Source organism: Colias eurytheme, chromosome 29, assembly GCF_061535395.1.
Source record: "Colias eurytheme isolate Ceu_HAF_F1 chromosome 29, ilColEury1 Martin Lab GWU primary, whole genome shotgun sequence".
Classification (NCBI taxonomy): domain Eukaryota; kingdom Metazoa; phylum Arthropoda; class Insecta; order Lepidoptera; family Pieridae; genus Colias; species Colias eurytheme.
In genome coordinates this window covers 6,943,489-6,960,133 of record NC_143008.1, presented here as the reverse complement: position 1 = coordinate 6,960,133, position 16,645 = coordinate 6,943,489, and the positions used below count along the sequence as shown (strand labels likewise).

The following is a 16,645-nucleotide window of genomic DNA, read 5'->3' as shown; positions in this document are numbered from 1 at the left end:
GATTTTTTACCCAACGCCGCTAAAGAAGTTTTCACTTCAAAAAAACTAATTTTGACGTAAAATTAAAAAAAAAAGATGCTCAATTTTTTTTATTAATTCCAAATATAAATATATAAACATAATTTTTTAATCAGTCTTTTTGACACAAATCAGTGGTCAAATAATATGCAATTGAACTATAATGTCAATAAAATAATACAAATTATCATAATAATGAATTGCAAAAATGTCCATTTTAAACACAAAATTGAGAAAAAATATCGTCCCTTTATCATAATGCTCGATGCTAAGGAAAAAATAATAATTTACATTTTACATAATAAATTCTCAAAATATTTTCTACATTTTTAAAGAAAAGGTCCCACAACCCCTCGCAGGGCCACTCGACCCCCGACCCCTATGCTGACATATCACAATTTTACAATAAATAACTATTTGTGTAAATCGATACACAACAAACGCTTAATTTAGTGGACGACACCTATACAATATCAAATTACTTAGCGCCTACACTTTATACACATTATAAATATAAAAAAAACAATATCTACGCAAAAAAAAGGAAAGAAAGAACAAAAAAATCAGTATTTCATCAAAGTTATATATGCCATTTTGTTTGAAAAGGCAATTAATTGTTATATTTATAGTGTACAAAGTGCAAACACTAATATTATACATTATAATATGAGCAATCGAGTTTATAGGCTGTCCTGTGGACCCCTCACAACACCTTTACGGGGGTCAGTGTCAAACTATATTACTACTTAATACAATAATAAACAGAAATATCTACATTTTAAACGATAAACTTACTACACTATTCAATTGGTACATCTAGGGGTTCTACTTGACAAACAAAATGACTCCCAACCCCCACCACATACATACACTTATTATATAATCAGGGGTTCCAAGGCCCTTATCCTGAAGTCACAAAGTATTTAATAAAATTATTTAGGGGTTCTTACCACCACAAATACATTTACTTAGGTTTTCTAGTTAAGTTCGGGTATCGAAACACGACATCGTACTACTGAACACAATCATTTAGGGGTTCCAACCCCGTACCACCAAGATCAAACACTTAGCGATCATACACAATAACTTTGTGTTTCCGATAACGCACTGTACACAATTACTTAAGGGCTGTGTATACATAAGGGGTTCCGATCATGTATCACTGCACATAATTTACTACTTAGAGCTTCCAACGCCACACTGTACACGGATCGTTCACTTTAGGGGTTGCAACCCCCACACAATCACTTAAGGATTTTAACCCCCACTTCACACACTTATAATTTCAACCCCCACTTTAACACTACGGGGTCAATTTCATGACGAGTCACAATCACGGGGCTGCGCGATTTTCTTAACCCTGCCCCTGTACGAAATAAACAGGGGGCTGGCTAACCCGCGCAGGCCCCGCTCGAAGGCCCTGTATTATTCGCGCAGGAGGCCCCTGGCCTTGGCGGTCAGCCGGCGGACCCTGCCCCGCGAGGAGATGGACACAGGGCCCGCCGGCCCGGGGCCCGCCGCAGGGCCCGCCGAGCCCCCGGAGCCCGGGGAACCCCCTGCGAACAGAAGCATCAGCCTGCTGGTCAATGGGGGCGTATTTAAATGGTGTGTCGTAATTATAAAATACATCCATTTTAATAATTATGTGCTTTGTGACGTCATTGCTATGTTATTTAACTTCTAAACTTCTATTATGTTTTGTCCATAATAAAAATGTACGCGACGATAAAGTTGATCTTGTTATAGTACAAAAATATTAACGTAATTAATCTTTTTCTCGTGTGAATTATAACAAAGTTTATGTGCTGTTTTAATGTGCTTACAAGTACTTATTATTTTTTATTTATCAGCAATGACGTCACAGTATGGCACAGATTCATCATATATTAACATTCTCCTTTAAAAATACCTTATAAATAATATTTAAAACATGTTACAATTGTTACATTTTATTCCATGCTTATGGCCGATTTTATCTTGCTTTTCAACCATCAAAAACATTCTACAAAAATATAATTTACCATACAAATTCTCAAATTAAAAAGATACAAATTTTAATACATGTTTTTATTATATTCACATTAGTTTTCCACCCGCGGCTTCGCCCGCGCAAAGAAAATCCCGCATAGTTCCCGTTCCCGTGGGATTTCCGGGATAAAACCTATCCTATGTGTTAATCCAAGTTACCCTCTATATGTGTGCTAAATTTCATTGTTATCAGTGCAGTTGTATTTGCGTGAAAGAGTAACAAATACACATATACACATACATCCATCCTCACAACCTTTCGCATTTATAATATTAGTAGGATACTAGCTTTCCACCCGCGGCTTCGCCCGCTTTATCTAAAACATAATAAATCATATACTAAAACCTTCCTCTTGAATCACTCTATCTTTTAAAAAACCGCATTAAAATCCGTTGCGTAGTTTTAAAGATTTAAGCATACAAAGGGACATAGGGACAGAGAAAGCGACTTTGTTTTATACTATGTAGTGATAACGTACCGTTATGATGCGGCGCGTGGCCGTTGAAGTAATTGTGATCGTTCGTGTGCGGAGCTGAACGTGCGTGCGCTATACTCGGACCCTGGAAATAATATTTTTAATATTAATGAGAGTAAAAATAACCGTTAATTACTTTTCCAAGTGAAACTATTTTAGGAGAGTTGAGAATAAATTTCGAGGTCGCGTCATGGTAATACCGTCACGTTATGGAGTAAGGCGACGATATTGGTATGTTTGAATCTTGTCAAAGAAGTTTCACTTCTAACACGTGTGCTCGAGTTCTAACAATATGAAGAGGGTTTTCGTTTTTTATGAATAAAAAAAATAAAATAAATATTATAGGACATTATTACACAAATCGACCTAGTCCCACAGTAAGCTCAATTAAGGCTTGTGTTGTGGGTACTAGGCGACGATAAATATAATATTTAATAAATACATATATAGATAATAACACCCAGACCCAAGAACAAATAATTGAGTTCATCACACAAATATTTGCCTTGACTACTGAGAAATAATATTAATAAATTTGATATTTTCATTTTATAAGAAGTATGAAAGACGAAGACGGAAGACGCCGGTTCGAATCCAAATCCAATTTTTTCTACGTCGTAATAAAAGTAGTAGCTTTCCGCCCGCGGCTTCGCCCGCGTTTTCAAAGAAAAACCCGCATAGTTCCCGTTCCCGTGGAATTTCCGGGATAAAAACTATCCTATGTGTTAATCCAAGTTACCATCTATATGTGTGCTAAATTTCATTGTAATCGGTTCAGTAGTATTTGCGTGAAAGAGTAACAAACACATCCATCATCACAAACTTTCGCATTTATAATATTACTAGCGGTCCGCCCCGGCTTCGCCCGTGGTACTTGTTTACGTTTTCTCTACATAAAAACCATCCTCGTACTTCAAAGAATATAATATAGAAAGAATTATCGAAATCGGTTCAGCCGTTCTCGAGTTATGCGCTTACCAACACATTTTGCGATTCATTTTTATATATAAGAATATATAGTAGGAATAGTCCGGGATCCATCGCCCATTTTTGCACTTGATTACTATCAAGCTAATTTTCCGTGAGTAGCTTTATTTTGATGAGACGCCCAATAATTTCCTGTACGAAACTCTCGATTGTGGTACTTTACAGAGGTAAGCGGTAACAAAGATAAAATGTTTTAATTTGATGGTTCTCAAATATTTAATAACTAGAAGTATGCATATAATCACCGGTAAATGATGTCTTCTCTGTTGCCGTTTACTGATGGCCGCTATAGAATCGTCTTCGCTATCTTCGTTGTATCGCCGCGGACTTCTGCGCTTGCGCAGGCTTACCCCACCACTCTGTAGTATATAATATAATATATATTTATATGAAAAGGGAGAATAAATATATTTTAAGGCAAGTAAAATCTATACTTAATATTATAAAGCTTGAGTTTGTTTGTTTGAACGCGCTAATCTCAGAAAGGTCCGATTTGAAAAATTATTTTGGTGTTGGATAGCCCATTTATCGAGGAAGGCTATAGGCTATATTATATTATCATTAAGTTAGGAGCAACAGGAACGGAGCAATGCGGGTGAAACCGAGGGACACAGCTAGTGTATTATAAACGTATATAATCCATACTAATATTATAAATGCGAAAGTAACTCTGTCTGTCTGTCTGTTACTCAATCACGCCTAAACTACTGAACCAATTTTCATGAAATTTGGTATGGAGATATTTTGATACCCGAGAAAGGACATAGGCTACTTTTTATCCCGGGAAAATGACGCAATCCCGGAAATCCCACGGGAACGGGAACTATGTAATTGTTTTAAGCAAATAAATATTATTTTATTTTATTTTTATGCGGGTTTTTCTTTGACTGCGCGGGCGAAGCCTCGGGCAGAAACCTAGTACAAATATAAAATATATGTAATACTTATGGTCCGGGAGCCAGGTGCAAATTTGGTTAATTATTTCCTCTCATTATATAAATAAAAAGGTATTCGCATGTTTATTTTTCATGTGTTCCGTTCCCTTTTTTTAATAAATATAAATACTTAAGTTACCAATTATTTGAAACACAATAATATTAAAGAACTGTTCAACAAACAATAATTGGTATGAAAACTAAATAAACTGACCCGGTGTTGTTGCGGCCGTCTCGAAGGACCTGCCTCCACCTCGCCTTCTTGTCTTTGCCTGCAATTATATACGTACATATATATTTTCATTTTTATGTAACCATCTAATAATTCAGTTTTATAATTATCTTATAGTCGAGCCAATTTAATAGGCCACATTTGACGTCTATCAATTTTATCTTCGAAGAGAGGTAACCTGCTTAAAAACATCGATTAAAGTGAATTAATCGATACGGACTTGAAACATTTGTCAATCGAACTTGAAACACATGTCAATTTTAAAATTCATCAGGCGAATCCCTGTCCCAGTAATATACTTTCTTTCGTAAATTTAAGGAGCAAAATAAGACAAGTATAATACATAATTTAAAAAAAACACAACTTATTTATGAATTTATTATGATTTTTATTCACAAGTAATCAATGCATTCGATTCTAGATGTCAGATTTCGATTTTTAGAGACGTCTCTGGTATTTAAAAAGAAAAAAGGTTTATTGACACAAAATTGTAGCGACGTCAGTTCTTTAAATCAGAAGCTGTTTATTATGTTTAGAATGGTTTATCAGTAAAATCAAATCCTAAAATTACTTGTATAGGTCATTATTATTATAAATATGTAATCGTTATTAAAAAAGTGAAGAAAATGTGCAGTTCTAACAAAAAGAAATATCATGTTATTCTATGTCGTCGTTACTAGGTATTACAACACATAATGAGCTGATCACTATATTTACACTGTCTGACCTTTACACAGTAAATCTATACGGTCTGATCACACCACATCTACACGGTCTGGTCCCACCCCAACCGTCTGACCACACACTTACCTGTACAACAGTAGCGGCGTTTCATCATCAGTCGAATACCCGGGATGATACGAACGGTCCGACTCGTATCTCCCGCCAGACCGCCAGCCAGACTGCCAGCCAGACGATGACGATGACAGAGAACCGTCCGTGAAGCGTTCACGCGTTCTGAAATACAATTATTGAAATTACATATTAATAAAATAATTATTACATAAAATACTACATAATATAGTTGTCACAATGATATCAATTTACTGAAGATTCACTTTTATCGATTTTATTGTGATTGAGTGAATATTTTTGTAACAAAAATATTAAATAAAACCACTCTGACCTTCTGCTACATTGTTTAATTTAAAAATACCTACAATGTCAAAGTCTAAGTTGAATTTTCAATCAGAACTTTTATACAATGAACTTTACCATACATTTTATATTCGAATGCAATACTCACGTAAACTTCAATCGATTTATCGTATCGATTTAGGTACATAACTATTCACGTCGCGAAGCCAAAAGTCAAAACGGGCCTTTTGTGATGAGTATAGTAACTTTTATAATCGAATCAAATAAGGGCTGATTTTTCAATCCTTGGTTAAAACTTATTCGTCGAATAATGTATAAAACTGCCATTTTAAAAACGTATTCTAATTGCCCGTATTTGACAGTTTACGTGACATTTTAATATTATCGTGTAATACTTTATTGGACGGATAAATTTTGAAAAATCAGCCCTAACTGTTAAAACCGAACTCAAACTAGAGCCGATATAATAAAATACACGATTTCAATTTCTATAACATAATTCATCATGTGTTTTGCATTGTAAGCTATTATTCTCCATGAGTACAATTTGCATAATTAAAAAAGAATTAAAATCCTTCTTTTACCCTACTTTCAATAACGACATATTTTAAGCTATTGCATAGCTTCTATCGCGGGACTTGAGCGCGGGGACCGAATCGAGAAATTCCGTAACGAAAAAACCTCACGCTCCCCACTCCGACGGGCACGGAGGTGTGGCTTGAAGGCATAGCATGCAATAGCTTTACCGCGGCAGTCCCCGAGTGACACACGTCTTTTTTTATTTAATAAATCAACAACATTAAGCATAACTCACCGTTTGTGCGGTCGGTTAACAGCTCTATGTTCGCCCGAACTGCCCGAACTGCGTACGCGTCGACGTTTTCGAGAATTGCTCTATGGACAGACATACATACAGATTTAATGTGATATAATGCACTTAATGCGTTACGAATAGACAGATGTACAGAATACAAAATTGAAGGTTCTCGTTTTCTTGTTTCCCTTAACAAGAATAAAAATATGTGTGCGTGTACTAGTGTACACACGTAAGAAGTGAAACTTGTTTTTCAAAAAATAATTTACTATATGCATGGACGTATAAAAAAAGACGGACGGTATATCGCCTAAACATTGAGTGAAGCCTAGTAATGGCGGCGAAACATCCATGTGTGTGTGCCATGTTGCCATGGCAACAGCTGTCCTGTTGACAATGGCGGCTGTATTTTTTTCTATAAATTTTGCCGTAATAATTTTGTCATTAAAACATAAAAGAAATAACTTGCTTCCCTGTGGAATGTAATCCCTTGTGTTTTGTTATTTAAAATTGTACTGTTGCGACACCATTTAACCACGCAAGACGGCATTTTAAATATTTTTTGTGAAACAGTGACGCAGTTAATCCGTCGGTAGTTCACGACGTAATGGCGGCCGACTAGCTTACTATGGTGAGAGTGTGTGCGTGTTTATTGTCTTTACACGATCGCTAGCTTACTATGGTGGCTTCACGTTGTTTGTTCGTAATACGGCGTCCGTCTTTTTTTATACGTCCATGACTATATGCAACTTTACAGAAATACGTCGTATCACGCGTGGTAGGGATAAGAAAAACATGGCGCGTAACGGAAAAATGTCACGCGTAACGAAAAATTGTTACACTAAATTTTTTTCCAACCCCGATAAAGAAGTTTCACTTCAAAAAATGTTTTAACAGAGACCAGATTGCAAAATTAATTTATATTTAAGAATAGTTTTCGATCAATGTCTGTACACATCATACATATTTATTCAATTTACTTTGACAAGTAGTATAAACTAACGGTCTTACTAATAAAATGTTATCCATTCGCTTTGCAATGGATTAGTTATTGCAATAACCTGTCTCGTTTTTATGATTGATGTTTCATGTGAGCAAGAGCAGGACACAGCTATGGTAGAAAATGGTAGAAATTTATACATTGTTTAACTTTTTATTAGTAAGGCCGTTAAAATCGAAACCTTATTAATGCTATCTGATATCTCTATGCAAACAAAATAATTTCCTATGCACTCCTATACACTACCTTTAGATTTTTTTACTACGCACAAATAATCGTCTTTACATTATTCACATATTATAATTATTCAATTTAAATCGAAACTAACTAATCGACACATAAATAGTAATCTATACTAATATTACAAAGCAGAAGAGTTTGTTTGTTTGAACGCGCCAATCTCCGAAACTACTGGTCCGATTTGAAAAATTCTTTCGGTATTAGATAGCCCATTTATCGAGGAAGGCTATAGGCTATATATTATCACGCTAAGACCAACAGGAGCGGAGTAATGCGAGTGAAACCGCGGGGCAGCAGTTATAAATATAAATACCTGGTCATGTCTATGCCGTCTTGTTCGTGTTGGTTGAGGCTCATAAGTCACTTCTACTTCGTCTTCCGCTAATTCTTCTTCCACCACCTGTAAAGTGGGGTTGTTAGTTTGTCTGTTTGGTGGTAGGTACGGAATGGATGTATTCGTTTAGTATGTAAGTTGACTATGTTCGCATGTAGCGTTGGTTTTTAAAGTGAAACTTTTATTACATCGTCTCAAACTGTTTGGTCTGTGTAGCGCATGTCGCGTGTATCGCCGACCGTCACGCGACATGCGCTACACAAAGCAGTGTTCGGAACCGTTCGAACAGTTTCACTTTTACCGTGGTTTCATAAAACCACACAACATTTTTTGTCTTATAGTTTTTTTTTTGGAAAAACATCGGCAAGAAATGCGATAGTTAAGTTTTGGTTTAAAGTTCATGAAAAAATTTAAATTCAATTTGTGTATTAAGTATTATTTATTACCAATGAGTACAATTAAACAGAATTTAAATTCAATACGCATTTTTTTTATTTCTACTTCCAAGATATTAGTTTTTTCTTATAGGCAAAAGAAAATTAGCTATAATTTATAAACACACATCAAACGAGACATTTTTTCCGTATTAATTCGCAAATTAAGTACATAATAATTACAAATCATCCCGACAATGATTTTAAAAACCAAAATCAATATAAATTTTCAATTTATCGTATGAACTGAAACAAAATGGCACTGGTTAATATCAAAGTTTTCATATAATATGTATCATTACGCTAAGACAAACAGAAGCAGAGCCACGCGGGTAAAACCGCGGGGCGCAGCTAGTAAATAAATACATTTTCACAAAATTTCCACGTCACCTGTATCCTGGAAAACGCGCTGGAATCGGAACTGCTCCCGTCCGGAATTTCCGCGAGCCTCAGCTCGTTCTCCGACTCCGTGTCTATTCCGTTTGTCGCTACGAACGCTGGGAAATAATATAAAATTAAAAAAATAATATAAATAATCTAGGTATATAATAAATATAAATCGCCAAATGTGTTGTGAAGCGCAAATCTCGAGAACGGCTGAATAAATTTCGTTAATTCTTCTTTTATAACATTCCTTGAGGTACGAGGTTGGTTCTTATGGAGAGAAAACGTAAACATGTACCACGGACGAAGCCGCGGCGGACCGCTAGTAATTCAATAAAACACATTTATTTTCTTTAATATTATTTTATCTAAACTAGTATTAAAATAATGAAAATGAAAGCCATATTTTTATTTTAATATATGTATAAATAAAATAAATCTTCAACAAGTAACAACTATATAATACTAGCGGTCCGCCCCGGCTTCGCCCGTGGTACCTACATGTTTAAACTATCCTATCTCTCAAGTTGGATCGAACTGCACATGGTGTGCGAATTTTATTATAATCGGTTAAGTGGTTTAGGAGTCCATTGAGGACAAACACTGTGACACGAGATTTATATATATTAAGATTATAAAAAGTATCTCACTTGGCGGCACGCGGCTCGACGTACTCGCTACGGGACCGTTTTTGCTCTTCTTTCCCACTCCTTTTCCTGTAAACAAAAAAATTAAATGAATCTATCACTACATAGTATAAAACAAAGTCGCTTTCTCTGTCCCTTTGTATGCTTAAATCTTTATAACTACACAACGGATTTTGATGCGGTTTTTTTTAATAGATAGAGTGATTCAAGAGGAAGATTTTAGTATATAATTTATTAGGTTTTAGACAAAGCGGGCGAAGCCGCGGGCAGTAAGCTAGTCTATAATATATCATCATGCCAAGACCAATAGGAGTGGAGACATGCGAGTAAAGCCGCGGGGCACTGCTAGTATACAATAATTAGGATTGGCGTGAAAGGATGCGGGTTCGAGTTCCACATCGCGATCGATTTATTTCTATTTTTTATAAATAAAATTATATTAAAATAAAATTAAACTTTATATTGTTTCTTTTTTTTTTGTTTGTGTTGGTGGTGGTAATTTGGTGTGCCTAATAAAATTTATTTTATTCTTATTCTTATTCTTAAAAATGTATGGAGGCCTTATAAATAAATTTATAAGGCCTCCATACATTTAGCACGTAAGAAACCATTTTGAATTTGAGAAATGAAGGCTTCTTTTTATTTATTTTTTATTTTATAAGGATAATTATATCAAAATATACCTTTAGTATGCGCATTCAACGGCGCATCGCTATCCCACGAGTCGTCCCGCCTTCGCTCCGCTCGCGCCGCGCGACGCGAAGCGACCGCGAGCGTTTCGCATTCCGAACTCGATGACGCGTTCTTGTTTGCTATATCGCCATTCGTTTCCACTGCAATGAGATATAATAATAATAATAATTCATTCATTTATTCAAGTAACCAGGACTCATTTTGTTAGTAACAATTAGGGCAGATTTTTCAATCCTTGGATAAAACTTATTCGTCGAATAATGTATAAAACTACCATTTAAAAAACGTATTCTAATTGCCCGTATTTGACAGTTTACGTGACATTTTAATATTATCTTGTAATACTTTATTGGACGGATAAGTTTTCACCAAGCATTGAAAAATCGGCCCTTAATAACTTAACGATTATGTTAGCATTTATGCATCTCTTTCGCATTGTAGCGTAAAAACAGTCTACACGAGCTTCATCAGCAACATCCCTGATGCGCTGCAATAACGGGGCAGCCCCCCTAGTCAAGTGGCTTTCTGTTAGCGTAGCGTTCAATTGAATAGACTACGAATGTATGAGATTGACGTAACCTGTAGATAAACGTATCTATAGCTTACGTCAATCTCATACATTCGTAGTCTATTCTATTGAACGCTTCGCTAACAGAAAGCCACTTGACTAGGGGGGCTGCCCCGTTAACACCCGGAAATAACCGATTAACACACGGAACGCATTATTATATTGAACACGGAGCGAGCTGTAAGAATGTCGAGTATCTTCGATAGAAAATTATTATTGGTGTATTTTCAAAAACGAAAAACCAATTATTTTATCAAATTTGTATTAAAGGTAATATTTATCACATCGTTTTACGAGACATGATGTAGCGACTACATATTTGTACGTATCAACAACTAGAGGTCCGCCCCGGCTTCGCCCGTGGTACATATTTTACAATAAAAGGTAGCCTATGTCCTTTCTCGGGTATCAAAATATCTCAAATTTCATGCAAATTGGTTCAGTAGTTTAGGCGTGATTGAGTAACATACAGACAGAGTTACTTTCGCATTTATAATATTAGTATGGATATCGTCACGTAGATATTATCACACGTTTTACTTGTATTTCTTTGAAATTGTAACAACACGTAGTGCATTGTATATAAGCAATGTTGTATGTAAAATAAGTAAGGCGTTATAGAGACACCATACAGTCGTCATGTAGACATTATAACACCTTGTCCCGTTATTTTATTTATAAGTTATTTTATCCAAACTCTGTCAAACGGGATCTTATTTTTTCTATAATTATTTTTAAACTAGCTTTCCGCCCGCGGCTTCGCCCGCATTTTCAAAGATAAATCCGCATAGTTCCCGTTCCCGTGAGATTTCCGGGATAAAACCTATCCTATGTGTTAATCCAAGTTACCCTCTATATGTGTGCTAAAATTCATTGTAATCGGTTCAGTAGTTTTTGCGTGAAAGAGTAACAGACATCCATACAAACTTTCACATTTATAATATTAATAGGATATTCATATATTACATACAAGACTAAATATTTAGTTTAAAAACTGCTATTTCTTCAAAATCTCACCGGTATCCTTCCGTCTGCGCGTACGCCGCACATGTCGATCCCGTCTCGTGGAGCGTCTAGTGCTTCTTGTGTCTATGGGCATGCGCGACCATAGAGCTTCGAACAGGGATGATAGACGCACCGTCATTGAGTATATCTGTGTACAAAAATAATGTTGTTGTTTTATTGGTGCTTTTATATATTGTGTGTGTGTGTGTGTGTGTGTGTGTGTGTGTGTGTGTGTACGTGAGTTGATGTGTATGTTTGTTACTCTTTCAAGCAAATACTACTGAACCGATTACAATAAAATTTAGCACACATATAGACGGTAACTTGGAATAACACATAGGATAGGTTTTATCCCGGAACTATGCGAAGCCGCAGACGGAAATCTAGTAATCTATAAATGTAGGAAAAAACGATAAAGTCCGCAAAAAGAACAATAAAATATTGATAACATTTATTTGGTGTGTATATCAGTTTCAACTTACATTTCCATGAGTGGATGGGATGGGGCGAGGACATGGGATCGAGATATATCATGTCAAGTAAATAAATAAATTAATAAGTGTGAGATATTTACACCATAAATGGGAATGTGTCAATATGAGATACACAAACATACCCGGCTCCTCTTATTAGTATTATACAGTCTGCTATTTGCGAACACGAGTCGAACATCAGCGGCCACTTCACTCGCACTGTTGTAGTCGCCATTTTCTAATTTCTGCTGAACTGTGCCTAGGTCCATCGGCGTTGGGATCACTGATAGGTAATCTGTGGAGAAATACATGTAGTTATTATAAAATTGATAATATTTTAAAGGTTTTTGTACATTTCATTTAAACTTCTTAACCATTATTACATGTTGTACTTCTTATGCCATCTGAAGTTATGACTCACTTTGTAGTGTTCGAAGCAAAACTTTGCTTACGCTTGTATTTGGCAGTTTTCTAACGGACTGTCAAGACAACGATCACCCATGTATAACTCAATTCTCCACTCCTTAAAATACTAATGATTACTTGCCCCCATTCACTACATCATCATCATCATCAGCCCATATACGTTCCCACTGCTGGGACACAGGCCTCCTATGAGGGCACAAGCCATAATCCACCACGCTGGCCAAGTGCGGGTTGGCGGATGTCTCATGTCGTCGAACTTTTGATTCTTCGACATGTCGGTTTCCTCACGATGTTTTCCTTCACCGTTCGAGCAGTGGTGATGTTACAACATGCGCAGATAAATTGAAAAGTCAATTTATTTCCTGCGCGCTCGCCTGGTCTCGAACCCCGGACTTATCGATTCAAAGACCGAGGTCTCTCTGTCGAGGCACGAGAATTATAAGCTACACAATCCGTCAAAACAATTCCCCCCCCTATACAACTATCTAGCCCCCCTCCCCCCTCCCCCCACTCACCAGGTGCCTGGCTGGGCTCTACGGGGTGTCTGAACGGCTCAGCATCAGCAGCAGCAGCCAATTCCCTCACTAACGCGGTGACACGCTCCCGCCACGCGCCCGCTTCGCTTTCGCTTCGCCGCCTGTTCGCACTGCGCACGCGTTTCTGTGTACGGTATGGAATATATCAATACGTGTTAAAAATTTTAACAATTTATAAGTATGTGATGTACATATTTTAATTGTTAAGTTTTGCAGTGTTGATTTGGGGTCACTGCGCCAGATAGTAAGTAAGTTAGTGTTGAAATCCTGTTATATTTGAAAAATTAAAGAATAAAAATCCATGCCTCGTCAGAATTCGAACCTGTTGAATTGCCACACCACGGCGACGCGACGAATCAAAATTAAAAAGTTTAAAATCCATAAAGTCACTTGAGGAATCTTGGCATTTTTTTTACATTCTTTTGATTTTTCGATTAAAAGTATTCACTTTTTCTACAACAAAAAAAGGCAATTTATACAACAAAGCGTCAATATTTTATCTACATATTTTAAATTTCAATCTAAATTTCCTATCTATCTATCATTTAGAACAAACTCATCACAAAAAGCTCACCTTATCATGCAGTGGTTCATCATCCGACGAGTGGTAGGACGCGGCCAACTCGTGGTACTTGCTTACCACGTCTATTGACTGCCAATTACTGAAAAAATAATATTGTTATTATTGTAAATTCGACTTTAATACATGCGAATAAGGTTTAATGTTTTTGGTACAACACGAATTTTGATGAATTGCAGAAAATATATTGCTTTTTACTAAATTAAACAGCAACTACAGAGTTTCTTGCCGGTTCTTCTCCATAGATACTGCTTTCCGAATCCGTGGTAAATGTTAAAAATATGTAATGACGGTTCGAAAGTGCTTTTATAAGAAGCGTAATTGAAGAAGTTTGAGTTTGAAACTTAAGTGCATGCGAATAAGGTTGATTTTAGTTTTGGTATTGACCAGATGGATTAGGTTGTAAAAATATAATCAGGTATATTATATTTTTACAACCTAATCCATCCATAATATTATATCTGTGTGTTATGACTCTTTTTCTTTGACCACAACACGAATTTTATGTTGTCTCTTTTACTTTGACCACATCACGAATTTTATGTTGTCTCTTTTACTTTGACCACATCACGAATTTTATGTTGTCTCTTTTACTTTGACCACAACACGAATTTCACGTTGTCTCTTTAACTGTGACCACAACACGAATTTCACGTTGTCTCTTTTACTTTGATCACAACACGAATTTCACGTTGTCTCTTTTACTTTGACCACATCACGAATTTTATGTTGTCTCTTTTACTTTGACCACAACACGAATTTCACGTTGTCTTTTTCACTTTGATCACAACACGAATTTCACGTTGTCTCTTTCACTTTGACCACAACACGAATTTCATGTTGCCTCTTTCACTTTGACCACAACACGAATATCACGTTGCCTCTTTAACTTTGACCACAACACGAATATCACGTTGTCTCTTTTACTTTGACCACAACACGAATATCACGTTGTCTCTTTTACTTTGACCAAAACAATTTTTTCGCTCAATTATCGTGGTTGGTATTTGAGCGTGCCAAATACTTTTTTTTTTGTAATTTGTATGTAATGATAATAGGCTTCATTTCAATTTGAGCTTTAATTTTGCATTTATAATTTTGCACATTGGACCTGTTCCCACATGGTTGGTCTACCTAGTGTCGAGGGTACCTGATGATGGAGAGCAGCAGGTCGGTGACGAGCCGCGCCTGCCGCACGATCGGCGTGTGCGGCTCGTTGAACTGCTCCGCGTTGCTTGCCAAATATCGCGCGTCGAATTGCGCTGCTGCTGGACGACGGTAGAACTGCAAAAGTAATAGAGAATGGATAAATTCACACTGCACCCCAGAATACATAATAGTAGCACAGTATTACAATATTATTTCCTACAGTAAGGAATCGCCTTTGATGTCGCGCGATGCCGCCGCCAGCGTAGGTACTTACGCTGCCACACGAAAATACGCTAGGGTTGCAACAAATGGGAAATAAAACAATTTTGATTATTAATATTATGATGAAATCATTTATTCATATGTACATTCAAAATAATTGCGATTATTAAATCTGATGTAATTATTTGTTCATAAATATATAATTACAGATATTGCACTGCTAAATATTATTTACGTGGACACTTTATTTTTGGATGTTCTTAATTGTATATTATACCATTTAACTAAGTAATGCATTCGCATTGGGATATACAATCTGATTAGAAAATAATGAGGACAACATACATAGCTTTGATTTTAATTCAACAGATACAATTAATACAATCTTTCTGAAATATTGTTTCCTTCTGGGATTTCAATGTAGATTTACATCCGTAAACGGAACAGTTTTTGCGCGTCATAATAGAATATGTAAGTACCTATGTATAATAAAATTATTACACAAAAAATACGACTGCGTCATCCTTTCGCGATAGTTAATGCAAACTCAGCGTGATTGCATTAAGCGGCCCGCGTCGCCCGACCCATTCCCCCAGTTCCCCTCCGTTTCTCTGCACAAGTACATTCGTCGCCATACTGTAGGATGGTAATACTGTGATAGTAGCATAAGCGTAATAGAACCATAAGTCGGGAAAATTTCTATGAGGTGGAAAATTTCCATATGAAAGGAAAATTTTCATAAGTCCGAAAATTTTCTATACGTCGGGAAAATTTATATAGATGAGGAAAATTCGTATAAGTCAGGAAAATTTTCTAAGTCCGGAAAATTTCCATACGAAAGGAAAAATACTACTGAACCGATTACAGTGAAATTTAGCACACATATAGAAGGTAACTTGGATTAACACATAGGGTAGGTTTTATCCAGGAAATCCCACGGGAACGGGAACTATGCGGGTTTTCCTTTGAAAACGCGGGCGAAGCCGCGGGCGGAAATCTAGTTCTTTATAAATTTATAAGCCATTTGAATGCCATAAAGCAATAAATATCAATTTCAGCTATGTTATGTTATGGTTATGTTATGACGATTCAAAAGTGCTTCTAGAAGATGTTTTTCCAAAAAATATTACAGTCTTAGTTTTGATTGATATATTTATCTATATTTTTGTCTCACTCGTTTCATTCCCTCTCTTTTCACGAAAACTCACCAGATTCTCGAACCTCGCCCGTATAGTCGCCAGGTCGACCGGGTACGGTACGACCATCGCGTACGACGGGTACAGCTGCAGGTCGACCGGCGCTACGAACGGCTCCGCTACTGACAGCGACATCACCTGGGAAAAGGGAATTTTAAATAGCTAGCCAT

General features: G+C 36.4%; 1 protein-coding gene across 1 annotated transcript in view; it reads right to left on the bottom strand.

The window, feature by feature from the left end:
- Window positions 1-1,317: 1,317 nt before the first annotated feature.
- Window positions 1,318-16,645, bottom strand: part of BRWD3 (bromodomain and WD repeat-containing protein) — a 44,907-nt gene continuing 29,579 nt past the window's right edge. Inside the window, exons 26-41 of the mRNA XM_090118422.1 lie at window positions 16,488-16,613; window positions 15,059-15,192; window positions 13,903-13,990; window positions 13,308-13,452; window positions 12,510-12,661; window positions 11,906-12,041; window positions 10,311-10,460; window positions 9,631-9,696; window positions 8,987-9,093; window positions 8,142-8,228; window positions 6,589-6,668; window positions 5,487-5,633; window positions 4,659-4,716; window positions 3,755-3,868; window positions 2,526-2,607; window positions 1,318-1,574 (exon numbers count right to left, since the gene is read on the bottom strand). Of these exons, the coding sequence (XP_089974548.1) occupies window positions 1,444-1,574; window positions 2,526-2,607; window positions 3,755-3,868; window positions 4,659-4,716; window positions 5,487-5,633; window positions 6,589-6,668; window positions 8,142-8,228; window positions 8,987-9,093; window positions 9,631-9,696; window positions 10,311-10,460; window positions 11,906-12,041; window positions 12,510-12,661; window positions 13,308-13,452; window positions 13,903-13,990; window positions 15,059-15,192; window positions 16,488-16,613 (1,803 nt within the window). The 3' untranslated portion in view covers window positions 1,318-1,443. The remainder of the gene's footprint in view (window positions 1,575-2,525; window positions 2,608-3,754; window positions 3,869-4,658; window positions 4,717-5,486; window positions 5,634-6,588; window positions 6,669-8,141; window positions 8,229-8,986; window positions 9,094-9,630; window positions 9,697-10,310; window positions 10,461-11,905; window positions 12,042-12,509; window positions 12,662-13,307; window positions 13,453-13,902; window positions 13,991-15,058; window positions 15,193-16,487; window positions 16,614-16,645) is intronic.